This window comes from Dermochelys coriacea, chromosome 3 (assembly GCF_009764565.3).
Source record: "Dermochelys coriacea isolate rDerCor1 chromosome 3, rDerCor1.pri.v4, whole genome shotgun sequence".
NCBI classification, from domain to species: domain Eukaryota; kingdom Metazoa; phylum Chordata; order Testudines; family Dermochelyidae; genus Dermochelys; species Dermochelys coriacea.
In genome coordinates, this window is record NC_050070.1 from 95,482,202 (window position 1) to 95,498,993 (window position 16,792).

Here is a 16,792-nt window from a genome sequence, read left to right on the forward strand (position 1 = left end):
CTGCTTTAAGGGTGCTGTAGCTATACAAGAAGGAGGTAAGGTCTGCACAAGAGATGTAGCGATGTTGACTGATTAAAAAAAAAAAGACAGATCTTGGAAGTGTTATGGTAAGAAATGGTAAGATCAAAGTCTTAACAGGAGAATCTATAGAGCCGCCTGCTGATGATTGACTTGAAATATTTGCACCTGTTATACATACATTTACATTATTCCTGTGATTTAAACAAGAAATAGATCTTAACATTTAATGGTAGTTGTATGTTTTATCGATGCTTTTAAGCATTTCCCATTCCTCTTAATAGTTTCCTACAGATGACCAGCAGAAAAATATTTGCTAGCACTCAGATATTTAAAGGACATTTTTCCCCTTCAAAGCATATTTTGTAGACCCATAAACTTTGTTTATTTGCTACATTTCTTCCCAAAGAAAGCAAAATTTTACAGGTGAAAATGACCTGCAAAGATTTCTTTTCTTACCTTCTGCTGTTTTAGCTGCTGCTGCTGTCTTGGAAACTAAAAATAAAATAATTATGCAGCTATAATCAGTCAACAGTGGAGCTTTTGCAGTTTAGACAGCAATCACTTTTACAATCTAGACATGTTCTAGCTATTGAACATCTCAATAATTCTTGCAAAATCTAATTACATTTTCTTGAACATGTAAGTGTTGATTTTATATTTCCTAAGGGAAGATAACGTTCCATATGGGTAAATCTTTTTGTTGTTGTTATTTCAGAATTTGCAATGGGGGAGGGGAGTTTTTTGTAAGAAGGATTAGTGCTGTATTGACTCTGTTGACATGTAGTGCTATTAAAAGACTTGAAACAGGTTTATAAGAAAGTTTCTAATTTCCACTCTAGCTTGGGAAATGCTAAATGCACAAAGAGGTAGCATATTCCATTTTTAAATAACAGGTTTCAGAGTAGCAGCCATGTTAGTCTGTATTCGCAAAAAAGAAAATGAGTACTTGTAGCACCTTAGAAACTAACAAATTTATTTGAGCATAAGCTTTCGTGAGCTACATCCGATGCATCCGATGAAGTGTGGACACAAGAACAAATGGGTATAAACTGGCCACCAGGAAGTTTAGACTTGAAATTAGACGAAGGTTTCTAACCATCAGAGGAGTGAAGTTTTGGAATAGCCTCCCAAGGGAAGCAGTGGGGGCAAAAGGTCTATCTGGTTTTAAGATTCTACTCGATAAGTTTATGGAGGAGATGGTATGATGGGATAATGGGATTTTGGTAAGTAATTGATCTTTAAATATTCAGGGTAAATAGGACTAATCCCCTGAGATAGGATATTAGATGGATGGGATCTGAGTTACTACAGAAAATTCTTTCCTGGGTATCTGGCTGGTGAATCTTGCCCATATGCTCAGGGTTTAGCTGATCGCCGTATTTGGGGTCGGGAAGGAATTTTCCTCCAGGGCAGATTGGAGAGGCCCTGGAGGTTTTTCGCCTTCCTCTGTAGCATGGGCATGGGTGACTTGAGGGAGGCTTCTCTGCTCCTTGAGGTCTTTAAACCATTATTTAAGGACTTCAATAGCTCAGACATAGGTGAGGTTTTTTGTAGGAGTGGGTGGGTGAGATTCTGTGGCCTGAGCTGTGCAGGAGGTCGGACTAGATGATCAGAATGGTCCCTTCTGACCTTAGTATCTATGAATCTATAAGTGAGCTGTAGCTCACGTAAGCTTATGTTCAAATAAATTTGTTAGTCTCTAAGGTGCCACAAGTATTCCTTTTCTTTTTTCCATTTTTAAAGAGAGTGAACGTTCAGTTCTGATAAATGCTCATAACTCTGGAGATTTATCAGAATGATCTGAATCTACAGAACTAAACTGGAAATCTGGTCACAACTGGCCCTCTTACCAGATTTCCAGTATTCCCTGCCTCCCATCAGGCTGTAACTACCTCAAAAACAATCTTTCTTGTCATATTTCATCACTTTTTCCTTCTGTTTTGGGCCAAAATCTGGAAGAATTCGGGGTGCATGAAAAAATGAAAAACCATTTTAGAACAATTACCCAAGAGAAACCATGGCAAGATTAAAAGCAACCAACTGCATTTATATATTTGAGCATCTGAAGTAGGGCCCAGCTCTGAGTTTTATTTATTTTATTCTTTGAAAGACCTGAACTGATGTAATAAGTAATCAGGGAACTTTGGGGCTTGAGAGGAGTCCCCAAAACAGCACTCAAGAGGGAATCGGAGCTCAGCATTTTCTCTTTAATAAGTGACACCATTTACATGGGTTAAAGTGGAAGATGGGAAAGATCAAGGTTTACAAAGTAAAGTCATCAAGCAGGTAAATGACAGTATAAAAGCTACTGAGTAATATGAAACAAGTTTCTTCAGAGGCTATTTTAACAGCCAGGTCTTTGAAGAGATGGACTAAGCAGAATAATTTGGACCCATTTCCCCAATTTCAGGGGAATTTAATTGGAGCTAAGATTTTGGTTTAGGACTATTACTAGTTTTTAAAGCAGGCATCAGAATATGCATCATTTGTGAGGGCATTTCATTTAAAATGCCACATAGAGGCTGGTTTGGTTAATGGTAATTGTAGGTTTACTATGTGTATTGAATTCTGGTAGTCATTCTGAATTGAGAAGACTGTCAAGCTATAGTAAAAACTCCATTTTTGCAAATCTGTCTGTTCCAACTGAATCTCTCTTTATGTTTGAAAACTTAAATGCAGCAACAACACTTACATGTATATAAATCTCCCCACAGTATTTTCCACTGAATGCATCTGATGAAGTGAGCTGTAGCTCACGAAAGCTTATGCTCAAATAAATTTGTTAGTCTCTAAGGTGCCACAAGTCCTCCTTTTCTTTTATTCAGAACATACACTCCAGGAGCCTTAAAGTTCTGTTTTGCAGATGGTTTCCTGTCCTTCAGGGTGAATTTCCATTGAAAAAAATGAATTCTAGTAAGATTCCTTTCTGCAGTGCAGAAGAAATATTAATGCTCCAGGCCTATGTAATACACAAGAGACAGATTGCAGGAACTGAGATTTTATTGCTGCTTTAGAACCAGTTTCCTTAAGTACAGCTGCTTCTCCTTTCACAGCAACAACACTTGCATGTACCCATCAAACTAGTTCTCATTTCCTGTTTGAAGCCAAATGCCAGACAAAATTCTGAGAGCAAACGAGAGTTTGTCCAAGGAACACCAGGAAAAATTTGGAATATTAGCTTTGAAAATCAAATACTGTATATTTACTGAACTTGGTCACCTAGAAGTGCCATCAATTTCCTGTTGAGGAACTCTATTAGGCTTCAAAATTACCTCAACATTTTTTGCTTTTTCTGTTTAAAAATACAAGATTCAAGCCATAAAAATAATCAACTTTTAATCTTCAAGTGATTTAATATTCAGAGTGTGGATTTTCTGTGTGGGGTAGGGATAAGGCAAAATATAGGAGAAACAACACAAACCAAAAAGAGCAATAGAGAAATCTAGGAATATACCAGAACTGACCAGATGGTTTTATTTCTCAATAATAAGCCATATCAGTTTCCCTCTTATCAAATATTTATCTAAATGTTCTAATTTCACAAACATTCCTGTTACTAAGCTCGTTCCATTAGAAATTTTTTGAAAAGTGAACACAAATTGGGTGAGATAATTAAAGTGAGGTAGTTAAAATTCAGATGAATATTTTGGTTTTCATACTTTCATACTTTGGTTTACATACAGTTTTCACTTGAAAATCCCCATTTTGTTGTTGTTGTAACATAACTCAAAAGAGTGAACACTGGAAAAAGTATCTGCTTGGGTGGTAGTTTTTTAGGTTTTAATAATTTAAACTGAAACCCAAAACTCTAGGTGCAGTATTTAGAAATGGGCATGAAATAAAACCTACTCAATCAAAATGTGTGGGTTTTTAACATTCAGCCTGTATTCAGATATGAATTTTGTCCAAAAAAGCTGGGTGTCTAACTTTGGGTTCCTAAAGTCATATTTAGGCACCTAAACAAATGGATTGGTTTTCAAAAAGTTCTGAGCACCCAGCAGCTCCTGTTGCTGTCTTTGGCAACTGTTGGTGATGAGCAGTTTTTAAAAATTAGACTACTCTTTTAGGTGCTTAAACATGGATTTTGGAGCCCAACTTTTAGAGACTATTGTTCAAAGTAGGTTTTCAGGTAGCTTTTATTTTATGATGAAGTGCTCCAAAACCCTGAATTCACATATCTCTGGTCTTTGGCTTTCCACATCCTATATTTTGATCCAAATCTACTTTCTAGGCTTCCGCCCATTTCGCCAATACTGCTAAAAATACATCCTTGCAATTTTGTAGGTGCCATGAGAGACCTTGCATATTCTTGCAACTTTCAGAGCACTGCTGAAGTAGGTATCAGAGGCCATTAGATCTTAGTGTCTTAGGGATCTGACCTATGCGAAATACCCTGTTCTCTTTAGAGAATTGCTGTAGCTCATGAAAACTTATGCTCAAATAAATTTGTTATTCTCTAAGGTGCCACAAGTACTCCTGTTCTTTTTGCGGATACGGACTAACAGGGCTGCTACTCTGAAACACATATAGTATCACAGCAACTACATCAGTGGCCTTTTGTATAATCCAGTAGATGGTGCTATAATGCAATAAACAAGCTTTACAAATATGTGAAATACACTGAAAATAGAGAGAGAAGGTTATTTGTTATTCTTTACCTGGTGCTGCTACTTTTATAGTGGCTGGCTTGGCTGCGGGAGCTTTTGCTGGCTCTTAAAGAGAACAAATTAAATACATTACTGTAAAGTGTTATAGCATGAAAATACAGAAGTATAAAGGAAGTCTGCAAATGAAAAATATAGCCCTTGGCATATTTCTTAGTGAAGAATGAAGAAAAGAGATCATCAGAACAACAGAAGTGCCCACTAATTCACAGGCATGAAAACAATCAGCAAAAATGTTTTTTCGAGTAATCTGTCAAATATTATCATAAACCAGTGGCTTCCTTCTCCCCACACTGAAGAGTGATCCTGGAGCCACTGCTTGGTTGCTACTGCATTAGAGCCTGCAGCTGCTGAGTCTCTCTACACAGAGGAGCAAGGCCAGTCAATCCATGTAACTGTAGTTCCACTGGTCTTGTTCTTCTCATAGCATACGGACAAACTCTCTCTGGGTTGGGGCAAAGGAACCCCTCATGGAGCATACTTCAAAGTTGTGAAAGGAAAGGGTACCTCTAGAGGAGCTCCAATAATCTTGTCCAAACACTGCACAAAAGAACCAGAGTGAGTCCACTGGGTTCATCCACTGTGTACTAGAGTTTAGTTAATCCTTTGCATCCTTAGCAACGGCTAGAACAGATTGTGCTTAAACCAAGATAATCTAACAAATAGTCATAAGCCAAAGCATACTGGTTTTCCTAATGGAATTTGGTTTGTCAACGAAAACAATATCTATATTCTCTGATTTACAATTCACATTTTCAAAAGGAAATAATTAACCATTTTAATCATAATCTGAATTACAGAATGCCAACAAAAATGTTAGTTAATCCCTCACATCTGTCACAATGTTATTAAAAAGAAAAAAAAACTATGGCTAAATCAGAAATTCAATTTCCAGTTCTTCCCCTCTAGTATATTGAGAAGTTCATGAAAGATGCATCAGAATGCGTTGTAAAACATAATGAAAACAAAATATAAAGTTTAATGCGTGTGGGATTGGTTTGTTTGTATCCATTTAAAACTATGCAGTAAATTAGTTCTAGAGCACTATAATTACTCCCTGGGGCTCATCCCTCCTTTATTAAGATCCATAGGAGGAGACCTTGTTAAAGGGTTTTCTTAGCATTTCTATCCAGGTCCCCACTCCTGCAAAAGAAGAGGAGGCTCAATCCACAAACCCTACAGATCTCAGGGATTCACTAGAATTATAGGTCCTCCCCATGGGCTCTGATGATGTCTTTGCTCTCCCTCCAATTCTCAGGCAATGCAGCTCCATTGCAGCCAGGCTGCCAAGATATCCCATAAAGGCAGCTGCCTCTGGAACTACTCTTTAAGGGGATTCACAAGTCAGAGGGACTATGTGCTGTGGCAAGGCACCTCCTCCATCTCACCAAGAACAGCACTTCCCCTCCCGGCAGTGGGAGCCCCCCCATGCCAGATGGTGTTTGTTTTCCCACTTGAGGTTTATTTAGGGTGACCAGACAGCAAGTGTGAAAATCGGGACGGGGGTAGGGGGTAATAGAAGCCTATATAAGAAAAAGACCCAAAAATTGGGACATCCCCTTTAAAAATCAGGACATCTGGTCATCCTAGGTTTATTTCCCAATATTTTCCAGGAAGGGCTTGGGGCCAGCCCAGGAGCACTCCTCCACCAAACAAAAAGAAACAAATTCACAACATAAAACAAAGGGAGATACTTTTTCCTACCCCCTCCATGGGGGCATGTGCAGTGGTGCTGGGGACACGGCAGCATCCATGGCTTGAAATGGTTTCCATCATATACAGGGTTTACAGTTTTGTTCGGTGGCTCTCAGCACCCCCACTATACAAATTTTTCCAATGTCACTAGGCAGGTGGCCTGGTTATTATGCCAGTCCTCTCCCTAAACAGGCAGTCAATTACGTAGCTTCCCCTGTAGGGAGGAGAGTGGCCTTCCACCCTGGAGAAGCCTTTCTCCCTGCAGTCACTAACCCTGCAGCAACTTGTCTCTCCTCCTCTCTCACTGGAGGTCGGGTTTTTAAAGGTGTCAGGCAACCCTTAATTGGACTCAGGTGTCCCTAGTTGACCTGAGATAATCTCTTTTCAGCTTATAGGGAAAAGGACCTTTATTGTTCTAGAGCTAATATACCTCCCTTCCACCATTGTCTTATGGCTGTCCAGCCTGACTTTGTTATAGTGAAAAAAGTAATACAGCAAATAGGCACATGAGTAGTTTTACTCCTGTGAGTCATCTCATTGATTCAATAGGATAAGTCGTATGAATAATGTTACCCACGTGCCTTGCTATTTGTAGGACTGGACTCTTGGTTTGTATTATCTGATTAGTTTTCATGCCAGGCTTGGGCGGGATCATGATGAACGGGCCCTCCTCAAAGTATGGATCTTGAATCCCAAGGAAGATACCTCCATAAGGTGCGGGGAAGATGGGAGACACTTGCTGCAAAATGGTTGAAATCTCTTTAACACAGCCCAGAAAAGATCAGGCATGGATCTGAAAGACTGGTTGGGCATTCCCAAAACCATGAGTATCCATGAAATTTTTACTCATAGGTAGCAACTGAGACAAGGATGATCCTTCAGAGATTAACATATTCCATAATCTTTAAAAATATACCACACATTCAACACAAAGAATCTGATCACTTGAAGTCTGACCTCTATAATGATGTATCATAAGTATGTTAATTATGGGGGAGCACTACTTTTTACAAGCCTGTAGAAATAAAGGTTCCTGGGCTACCCTGTTGACTATGTTGTTTTCTTGAAACATTGTTTTGAGATCATTGCACGCTCAGAACTCCTTCCGTGGGACTTTTAGGTACACAAGGAATGCAAGGTTATGATCTATAGGGTTGTGAACAGGCACCATTTACTTGGCAATTTGAGAGTACTTGGGCATTTCTCTGGAAACCTATCAGCACATAAGCCTTCTACCAAACTCACAGCCACTGAGAACACATTACAACTGAGATTATTTTTGACATTTCCTTCCCTGTGAAAACCTCTGCTATTGTAGACATGTGATTAAGAAAATGAGGGAGGCAAAACTGTCAGTTGCAAGGAAGAGCATGGAATTAGAAACTGTGTGTGCATGGGTTTAGAAAGGAGGAGGCAGCTGAAGTCTAAACGTCATTTTTCAATTATAAATGGTGAAGCTACTTTCTTCTTTGCATCTTCAACAATTTTAATAACCATTATTTGGGAACACTGAAACATGTTTAAAACAGTTGATATGGAAAAAATATCAAATCATGTAAGAGAGTCTTACTTTTAGGTTCTTTGGACATGACAGGTTCTTTCTCACCTGTAAAGTATTTTTTTAAATTATAGTATACGAACACAAACACAGACAGACAGATAATTACAATAGAAGTGGCTACCGTGGAGTTGAATTGTTTGGATGTGCATTGGGATGAGTTACTTAGGGCCCTTTTCACAAGAAAGTTGCACTGATTTAACATCAGATGTAAATTTAAACTAAACCAGTGCAAAAAGTGGTGTGAACACAATTATTTTTGGTTTAATTTAAGAGAACAAATCTATTTAAGAGTAGGTAAAACCTGTTACTGATTGACTTAAACAAAATCAAAATAAGCCTGATCACACAGTTTGTTGCACTAGTTTAACTAAACGTTAAGCTTGTCATACCTTTAGTTAAACTGGTGCAATTCTGCACACAGATAAGATTTTATTCATGATGAGTGAGTAAAGGGGATGTCTTTATGGTGTGTGAGAGAGCTGGACAGAGAGGTATTTGGTGAAAGGTGGCCTGTTGGTTATAATGAACTGAACTACCTGCTTTGAGGATTTTTATTTGGGCACCCAGCTATGGCAGTTACATCCCATTGACCACCTTACTGGTAACACTTAAATACCCTCTCTGCTATTTTAATTAACCTGTGACTTATGAAACATGAAGAAACTGCTAGAGTAACAGTAGGAAAATAGAAAGAGCTAGTGTTTAGATTCTTAACATAAATAAATTATATATTAATCCTTCCTTAAACACTTACACTAGAAATATTATTCCAGCATGAAAGCCATCAAAATAGAGTAGACTTCAAGTTGCAAAACAGGACTAGACCATTACTAACAACAATACAGAGTTGCTTGAGTTTAAATTGATGTCTCAATTTTCATCAGAAGGTTGATATGAGATAAGCTAACATCAGTGACTGGCAAGCATTCTAATAAAAAGTCTGAAAAATTCCAAGAGAAACACATTTATATTTGGGTGATATGCTGCTCTGAACCAAAATGTTTCTGGGTTAATCCTCTGCTTCCACTAACTTTCTATGAAAGCGTGTTTTGCAGGCATTACTTCAAAGCATGATAATTACCACATTTCGATGAAATTAATCATGAAGCAGATTACAGCCATGTTATCTAGCTAAGGGGTCTACTGAAGCCTTTAAGAAGTGCCTAGTCATTGCCAGATATGGAAATTTTAAAAGGCGTATATTGCAGCGATATGAATCATTTATCATCATAATCTGCCATTGCTATAGGTTATAAAAAAATAAACAAACTGGAAGCATCATTTACAACAGACATGATCTAAATAAAGCCCCCAAGCTCTCTCTTTCATTTTTTCCATATAAGTCATCATTTACTAGTCATCATATTCCTTAATATATTTTAGAGCAGCAAGTTACAGTTAAAGGCATCAATGTGTTTTCCCACTCATCTTAAGAAATAGTAAAATTTAAGCAAATATCTAAATTGTTTTTCCGTTCAGAAATTGTTACAATTTGTTCTTAAGTTTCAGAGCAGAAAAATTCATGATGGCTGATTTTAACAACATATAGCAATACAGAAGCAATACTGAAGCCAAGATTTTCAAACCAGGTAGCTTGAAGTTACACTCCTAAATCCATATTCAGGCACTTGGGTTGGAATTTTGAAAGTTAACGTGAGTTGGAGGCAAAATTCTTAAAAGGGATTTAGGCTCCTAAGTCACATAGCTGCTTTTGAAAATTTTACCCTAGGCACCTAATTCCTATAGGCCACACTGAAAATCTCAGTCCTAACTAAGTGGCCTAATTTTACAAAGTGCTAAACATCCTATAGTTCCCACAGACGTTTCTGAAAGTGCTCAGCACTTTTGAAAATCAGGTCACTTATTCAGGTGCCTAAATATGCATTTTGTGGCCTCGCTTTAGGAATCCATTTTTTGGAAAGCTTGTCCCAACTCTTTCTTAAGCAAGTATAATTCTCCTATCTGACTGCAAATGTCAGGAGGAATGAATTCTGAAACTCTTAAGGAGAATGGAAAACAGGAGAATGGAAAGGAGACCAATAAATCAGGTCAAATCCTGGTGCAATTGAAGTAAGTGAGAGTTTTGTCACTCTCTTTAATGTGTCCAGGAGTTAGCTTTTAGAGTATTGTAATATTCGCTTATAGAAATCAAAACATTTATTGGGACACAGCAAGTAATAACTCCAGCACACAGGAGCAGGACTTAACTTCCTCCTAACCCTTCCATCCCTGTATCCTGACAACCCATAATATCAAAACAGGAGAACAATGTAACACTAAAATAAAGATACAGAACAACCTATTGATAGAGATGTTGTCAGCCTTGATCATGACAGTATTTTGTTGCAGGGGGAAAATAGCCTTTCATTATTTCTGGCCCTCACAAACATAATTGTCATTTTTTCCTAATAGGCTTTTTTTTACTGATCTTCCCTGGCTGACTGATTCTCTCTTTCAGATGTTCATAGAAAAAAAATTAGCTTATACTTCTCCCCATCAGTATTAGGTGATATATAGATGTTCATCTATATTCCTCTCCTTTATTGGATCTCTTTGACTATCAGCCCAGGAAGTATCTAGAGAACTTTCACATTTGGTCCCTTAAATCTTTCCTTATGAATGTGTGTTCCTTACATCAGAAGATGGTTGAGTATGCTTCCTGGAAGCTATATAATAGCATCAGGAACCATGGTCATCAGGCTGGCACAGAGTGGGAATACTGTTCAAGATACCTATTGGACATTCCGTGACCAGCAGATAGATTTAGCAATAAGCAAACTGTCTTTGATATTAGCTGTAGAGACTTATTGATCTCCAGCAATAATGAAAATAGTTTTTGTTTCTTTTAAAAATGATTATTTTCAAAAAAGATGGTCCACTGATACTTTACATTAAGCAATAAAGTGAAAATCTTGATAGAATTTTGTGCAGCAGTTAAAATATAGAGCAAGATTTTCAAAAGTGATTGATGCTTTTTCTTTTTTTTGGTGCCCAACTTGAGATACCTTAAAAGGGCCTTTTATCAGAAAGTGCTGAGGACACCTTTAGTAATCCGGCCCCTTCTGTTGTGACACTGGAACCTGCCGAATACCTGCCAAAATCCCTAGTTACTTCTAACAACCTTGGCCATAGCCTTTCCTTTAAAGACCCCTTAAAACTTTTACAATCAATAAACCACTGCTAACAGAATCACTTGTCAGTTTTGGAGGCTTGTGAAACATCTCCACTGTTTACAGTCGTTATTAGTGAATATTTAAAGGCAGACATATTCCAGTATGGGTTATCAATATACCAGCATATTGTAGAGTAAGGAGACAACTTACCTTCTTTCTTTAAAGGTGGAAATGAAGGCTTTTCTTTTACTGGCTCTTGAAAAGAATTAAAGTACAGTTAAACACATTTTTATTAAAAAAAACAAATATTTTAACAAACATGATCTGGCTTTATTCTTATCTGTACTGGCTAAAAAGATCAATTTTGAATTCAAACTAGAAATAAGCATCTTGCAGCTAGCATATGTGTAGCTCAGTGAAACAGCTAAGCAGTGCTTTATTCTTTTACCCTTTTCTAGTACGGGTAGCTCGAGCTTTTCCTCAGGCCTCGATCAACATTCTTTTGAAGTAAACTAGAAGTAGACAGTAGCTGCAAATAACAGCTAAACTACACACAGGGTGATAAAAAAAACCCTTAAGCTTATATAATGCCTTTCATGCAACTGTATCCCTAGAAGGTTTATAATAAACCATTATACAAGAATGTCCCAATATTCTCTTTCAGAGCATGCTAAGTTTGAGTTTAAGTTAATTGACTAAATATTTCAAACCTTGGTCTGGAATGAATTCTATATTCAGGGTTCGTGATAACTTTACACAGCTTCTCCATAGATTTTTAGCATAATGTACATTTTAGAATAGCTTATAGGTCAACTTCAGATATGCTGAACAATCTAAATTTATACACAGGCAGCAATTCAGGTAAATACATAGGTTTCAAATTGTTGATTATGTTCTCTTAGGAGGATGCTCTATGCAGTTTGTATCATTAAGTCTCCTGTTAATTTCAGTGGGAGCTAGGCATGTATATCAAAGAGTAAAAAGATCCCCAAAGCAAAGCAGATTTCAGCTCAGCTCAGTGGAAATGTAATATACTGTGGTTCTAATGCTAATGCTGCACTGACATGTCAAGTTCACCTGGAGTCAATTCGATTTCGGGAGGCATCATTTTATAAACTGAAGCTAATGCACCCTTTTCTTGGGAAGGCCATAAAACAAAACATTACTACAATCTAACCTAGAGGTTACAAACATGGACTATAGTCTCAGCATCTGTGGGTAACCATACTGTCTGAATTCTGCCTCCATATGATAGATGATATGCTGACCACATATCACGTCAATCCAATGACAGAATTTAAGAATGCCAAAGTATAGGACATATATTGTGATCCGCTATCTAGGCTGGACTTAAACCAGCAGGACCCACTATAATCTTTAGATGCTTCAACAGGACCCTTGATTCACAAATTTAAGATAAAAAGATACCAAAGTAGATGCTTCCCATTGTAAACCCAGATGAACACTAATCATATACCTTACTCTCCCTTAGCTGGTGGCCAGATGCTAGCATGGACTTAACCAGGTCCCATGGCTGTACTATGCTGTGTATGGGTCTTGTACAGAAACACAGCAGAACCAAAGGTCTCATACAACATGCAGAAGCTCTATCTGAAAAAAGAACCCTTCCTTCTGTTGAAGACACATAGAGATTTGCAAACCTTGCCTCGGATGGAAGTTGCTGTTTGCATATCTTATAATTTCTTCTTATTTTAGCTTCCATTTAGCTTTTTAATAAAGAGCAAGAGTGAGAGAAGAGATGAACAGAAATGTCAGATATCAGAAAGCTGCATACTGAAAGTGGCCATTAGACTTTTTTCAGTATTTTATATTCAGAATGGTTCTTGATCAGCAGAAGAGGAACTACTGACCATGCTATTATTGGCCAAAATGTAATTGAGAACAGCATTTGGCTGCTTGACATGGGTCTTGCATATTTGACACAACCACAGGACTTTTAAGCCAATGTGTCTTGTATGGATGACAATTAAAGTCCCATTTGCTGCCCGTAGCAAAGGTTCAAAAGAGAGGAAATAGAGGAGGTAGCAGGTGGCATCTGATGTGTGAGAATTTCCATCATCAGAACAAAAAACACAAAGTCACTGAGAGACCAATCTCCGTGTAGTCTGCTGTCATGCTAGCAGATGTACCAGAATTTAAAAACAATTAGTTGAGTAGGGAGATTTACTAGTTAATATGAACTATAGTAGAAGAATAAGACACTTCAGACAGTTGAGCAATATGAAGTTATGAATGAGTGTATATTTCATTGTGATTAAACAAACATTCCCAGTCTTCTTCCAGCACACACCATTTTTAAGTAAAACAATTAAGTTTCTGGTATATTTCACAGATTAATCTTGCTAACCTTCCCCCAAATCCTCTTTATAATCATGTGTTAATCATGAGCAGAGATTTGGGGAGGAAGCAGCAAAATATTGTTTTGCTAAGGCCGGAGCTGCCTGTTCACATCTTTCTCATGGAGCCCACTACTGCCACATCCTCAGTGGCTACTAGCAAGGGAAACTGCATCCTTACAAGTGCCTCTAGGTGTGCATAAGGAATGTTCCAGATAGTCCTAGCAGTCCCCTCCCACCCCATCAGCCACTCTAACAACCCACAAGGAGAAGGCAAGGGCCAAGCTGCTGCTTCACTGAGTTAAGTCCCAAAGACACTGGAACCTGCCTTTCTCCCTCTCAGTGACTGCTTATATAGCCCTAGCCCAGAGTTTAAAGAGCTTCAATTTGGAGTAAGTCTGGACTTCTTCTTCTTCACCTACCAATCCAGGAAAATCCACTCCTTCTCAGACCACCATTACTGCTCCCTCCTTCCAGTCAATCAATGAGGGGAACCTCCAGCACTCAGGGAGACCTGATTACCGCATAAACCAAAGGGATCTAAGTGACCAACCACCCCACAGCCTAGAACTCCTGGATAACTTACTTGGACCAATGCTATTGCTGTGATGAAACTGAGAGGAAGGCTCTAGAGGGGCTTCAGTGAGGTGAAACCATGACTGGTCAGGAAGTATTAGACTGAGTGGCGGGGAAAGACTTGCTAGCGAGGGGATGTATGGAGCTGATAGGATTTCTGGGAAAGACAGAGAATAGAATTAATGCCCCGGGGGGGGGGGTTTAGGATTGTGTGGTAGTATGTTAACCAGGGAATATCACATGCATCACTGATGAAGGTGGAATTTTTTTGATGGAGCCTTGATAACATTTTGACAGCACATCACTGATCTAAACATTTCAATTGCAAGTTGTTGGGGCAGGGAGCATATCTGTCTGTGTGTTGTCTGAGATGTCTCAATACATCACCAACAATAATAATTCCCTGACTCAAAACAATTGCTTGCAAGTAGCTCTCCAATCTTGCTGGCTGTTCTTGTTGATTAAGAATGGTAACATATTCTCTTAGGGCCTGAATTTCAGGTCTATATCAGTGCCCACTATGGGGTCAATCCACTAGGAACAAAGGTGAATGAACTTGATAACCTAATGGGGATGGGCTAGATAACTGTATATTTTTTCTTTCTTTAGCTACTACAATAATTATCAGCTGAACAGCATTCAACAGGAGTTTTAAATACAATAAATAAAGACTTCAATGAATCAGAGGATTTGAGTGGCTGAAATTCTAAGCCATCTTGCACCATATTTTCAGTTACCACTTCTAAATGAGCTCTACATTTTAGTGAACAAGCATGAAGCCTGTCTGTCCTGATCAGCACCATGCCAGAGGAGGGTAATAGCCTCAAACCTGTAGAACACTTCAAATGGAAGCAGAGTGAAATGTTTATGAATGCATCCCATCTACAGTAAATGCTACTTCAAAGAAAGCAGATGCCCCCATGAGAATTCAAAAAAGTTCCACCATACGAGTTAGGTATAAACCAAGTAAGAGAGAGAAATGAGCAGGCAGGTGATTCACCTACATGTATAGGTGAACTTTGGGAATGTCCAGCTGAAAATATACCAGTGACTCATGTTTTCATTTTCTTTAATGCTTAATTCTTTTCCACTTAGGAATTATTAAAATGAAATCAGCTTCTCCCACTAACAGCACGGTCCACAGCCATCTGTGGCCATTAGGGATGTTAACAATAGATTAAGAGTTTCATTATGAGATTATAATCATACAGGCATCAGAACTACATATATTTACAGGCTACAGTCAACTGGGGGAAGGAAGAAAAGGTATTTTGTAAGATGTGTGATCAGGGGTTCCTAAACAGTGCTATATGTACTACTGGTGGTACATGAGCTATATGGTCTAGCCATTCATTTTGCAACAATTTTTTAAGGTGGTATATGAATCAATGAAATTTGGGAGCTACTGGTGTAGATAACAACAGTACTCCTTAAAATAAACCACCACAGGCCAGATCATCTATGCTATACATTGTCATGGTTCCATTGACTTCATTAGAGATATTTACAACAGACCCTATATTTTCAAACATTGGAGAATTTGTGAATTCTCCTAAGAAGGGGGCAATCCACATTTCTTTTGAACAGGTTGAGCACAAATACATTCCAAATTGTATATTTGCAATGGGTTCAGCAGTTTTGTGGTGAAACTTTGGCTGTAAAAACTTATGGGGAATGAATAAAGTCTGGTGCAAACTTAAAAATGTCTGGTTTCAGAGTAGCAGCCGTGTTAGTCTGTATTCGCAAAAAGAAAAGGAGTACTTGTGGCACCTTAGAGACTAAAATTTATTTGAGCATAAGCTTTCGTGAGCTACAGCTCACTTCATCGGATACATCCGATGAAGTGAGCTGTAGCTCACGAAAGCTTATGCTCAAATAAATGTGTTAGTCTCTAAGGTGCCACAAGTACTCCTTTTCTTTTTAAAAATGTCTGAAGCCATTACAGAAAAGAAGCCTGAAATAAAGATTATATTCCAAGCTGCCTCATGAAACTGACAAATGCTTTAAGCATGAAAAATCAGACTAGGTTTTGTTTACTCTGTGCTGCAAGTTGTGCATGATATCCCTTTAAATATGCCTTATTACATTTCCCTTCCTTTTGCTGTAGGTTCTGATATATAAAGACTGTTAGCTGAAGTATGCTAGGATGTACATTTCAGTAGTATTTCTGAACATGTACATAGTCAGCATTCTCACTGTGTGTGAAAAGGGAAATCTGAATAATGCAATGTCCATTCATTCATCTTTACAGGTGACATACAGTACTCTAATTACACCCTAAAACATGCAGCAAAAATCTATGAGGAAGCAACTTCACACAGGACCTACTGCAATCAAGATAAAAATCAGTGCATTTGTAACCATGACTGGGTATGGCTCTTCCTCTCAAGAACATCTGCCCATTCTATTATCCTAATCATTTAACCATTTTTCTCTCTGACTTAAGTATAACAAAGCCACAAAGCTGACTCTGCGTGTTAAAAACCAGAGCAAGAATGCCCATTAGGTATAGTTTATTAAAAAGTTAAACAATCATAACTAAGAGGTCTAGATTATGTCCCATTTGTTTTCAACAGCAACTGTGACCTCTATGAACCTCTCTAGGAGAAAGACAGCCAGGAAATTCTGCAGTGTAGCTGGATGCATGATAAACAGGACTAGACTGAGGAAGTGCTTGTTATCGTCTAATAAAAAATTTAAGGCAGTTTTCTGAAGTCAAGGGCCTAGAAAATGAGCCTACTCTACTCAAGAGCCTACTCTATTCAAGAAGTGGACTCTTACCAGCATTTTGTGCAAGGTCTCAAG

At 38.2% G+C, this 16,792-nt stretch overlaps 1 protein-coding gene across 1 annotated transcript in view; it reads right to left on the reverse strand.

Moving 5' to 3' along the window:
* LOC119852971 (triadin-like) overlaps nucleotides 1-16,792 on the reverse strand; it is a 71,071-nt gene that overhangs the window by 41,656 nt on the left and 12,623 nt on the right. Inside the window, exons 2-5 of the mRNA XM_043511476.1 lie at nucleotides 11,265-11,309; nucleotides 7,951-7,986; nucleotides 4,680-4,733; nucleotides 478-513 (exon numbers count right to left, since the gene is read on the reverse strand). Of these exons, the coding sequence (XP_043367411.1) occupies nucleotides 478-513; nucleotides 4,680-4,733; nucleotides 7,951-7,969 (109 nt within the window). The 5' untranslated portion in view covers nucleotides 7,970-7,986; nucleotides 11,265-11,309. The remainder of the gene's footprint in view (nucleotides 1-477; nucleotides 514-4,679; nucleotides 4,734-7,950; nucleotides 7,987-11,264; nucleotides 11,310-16,792) is intronic.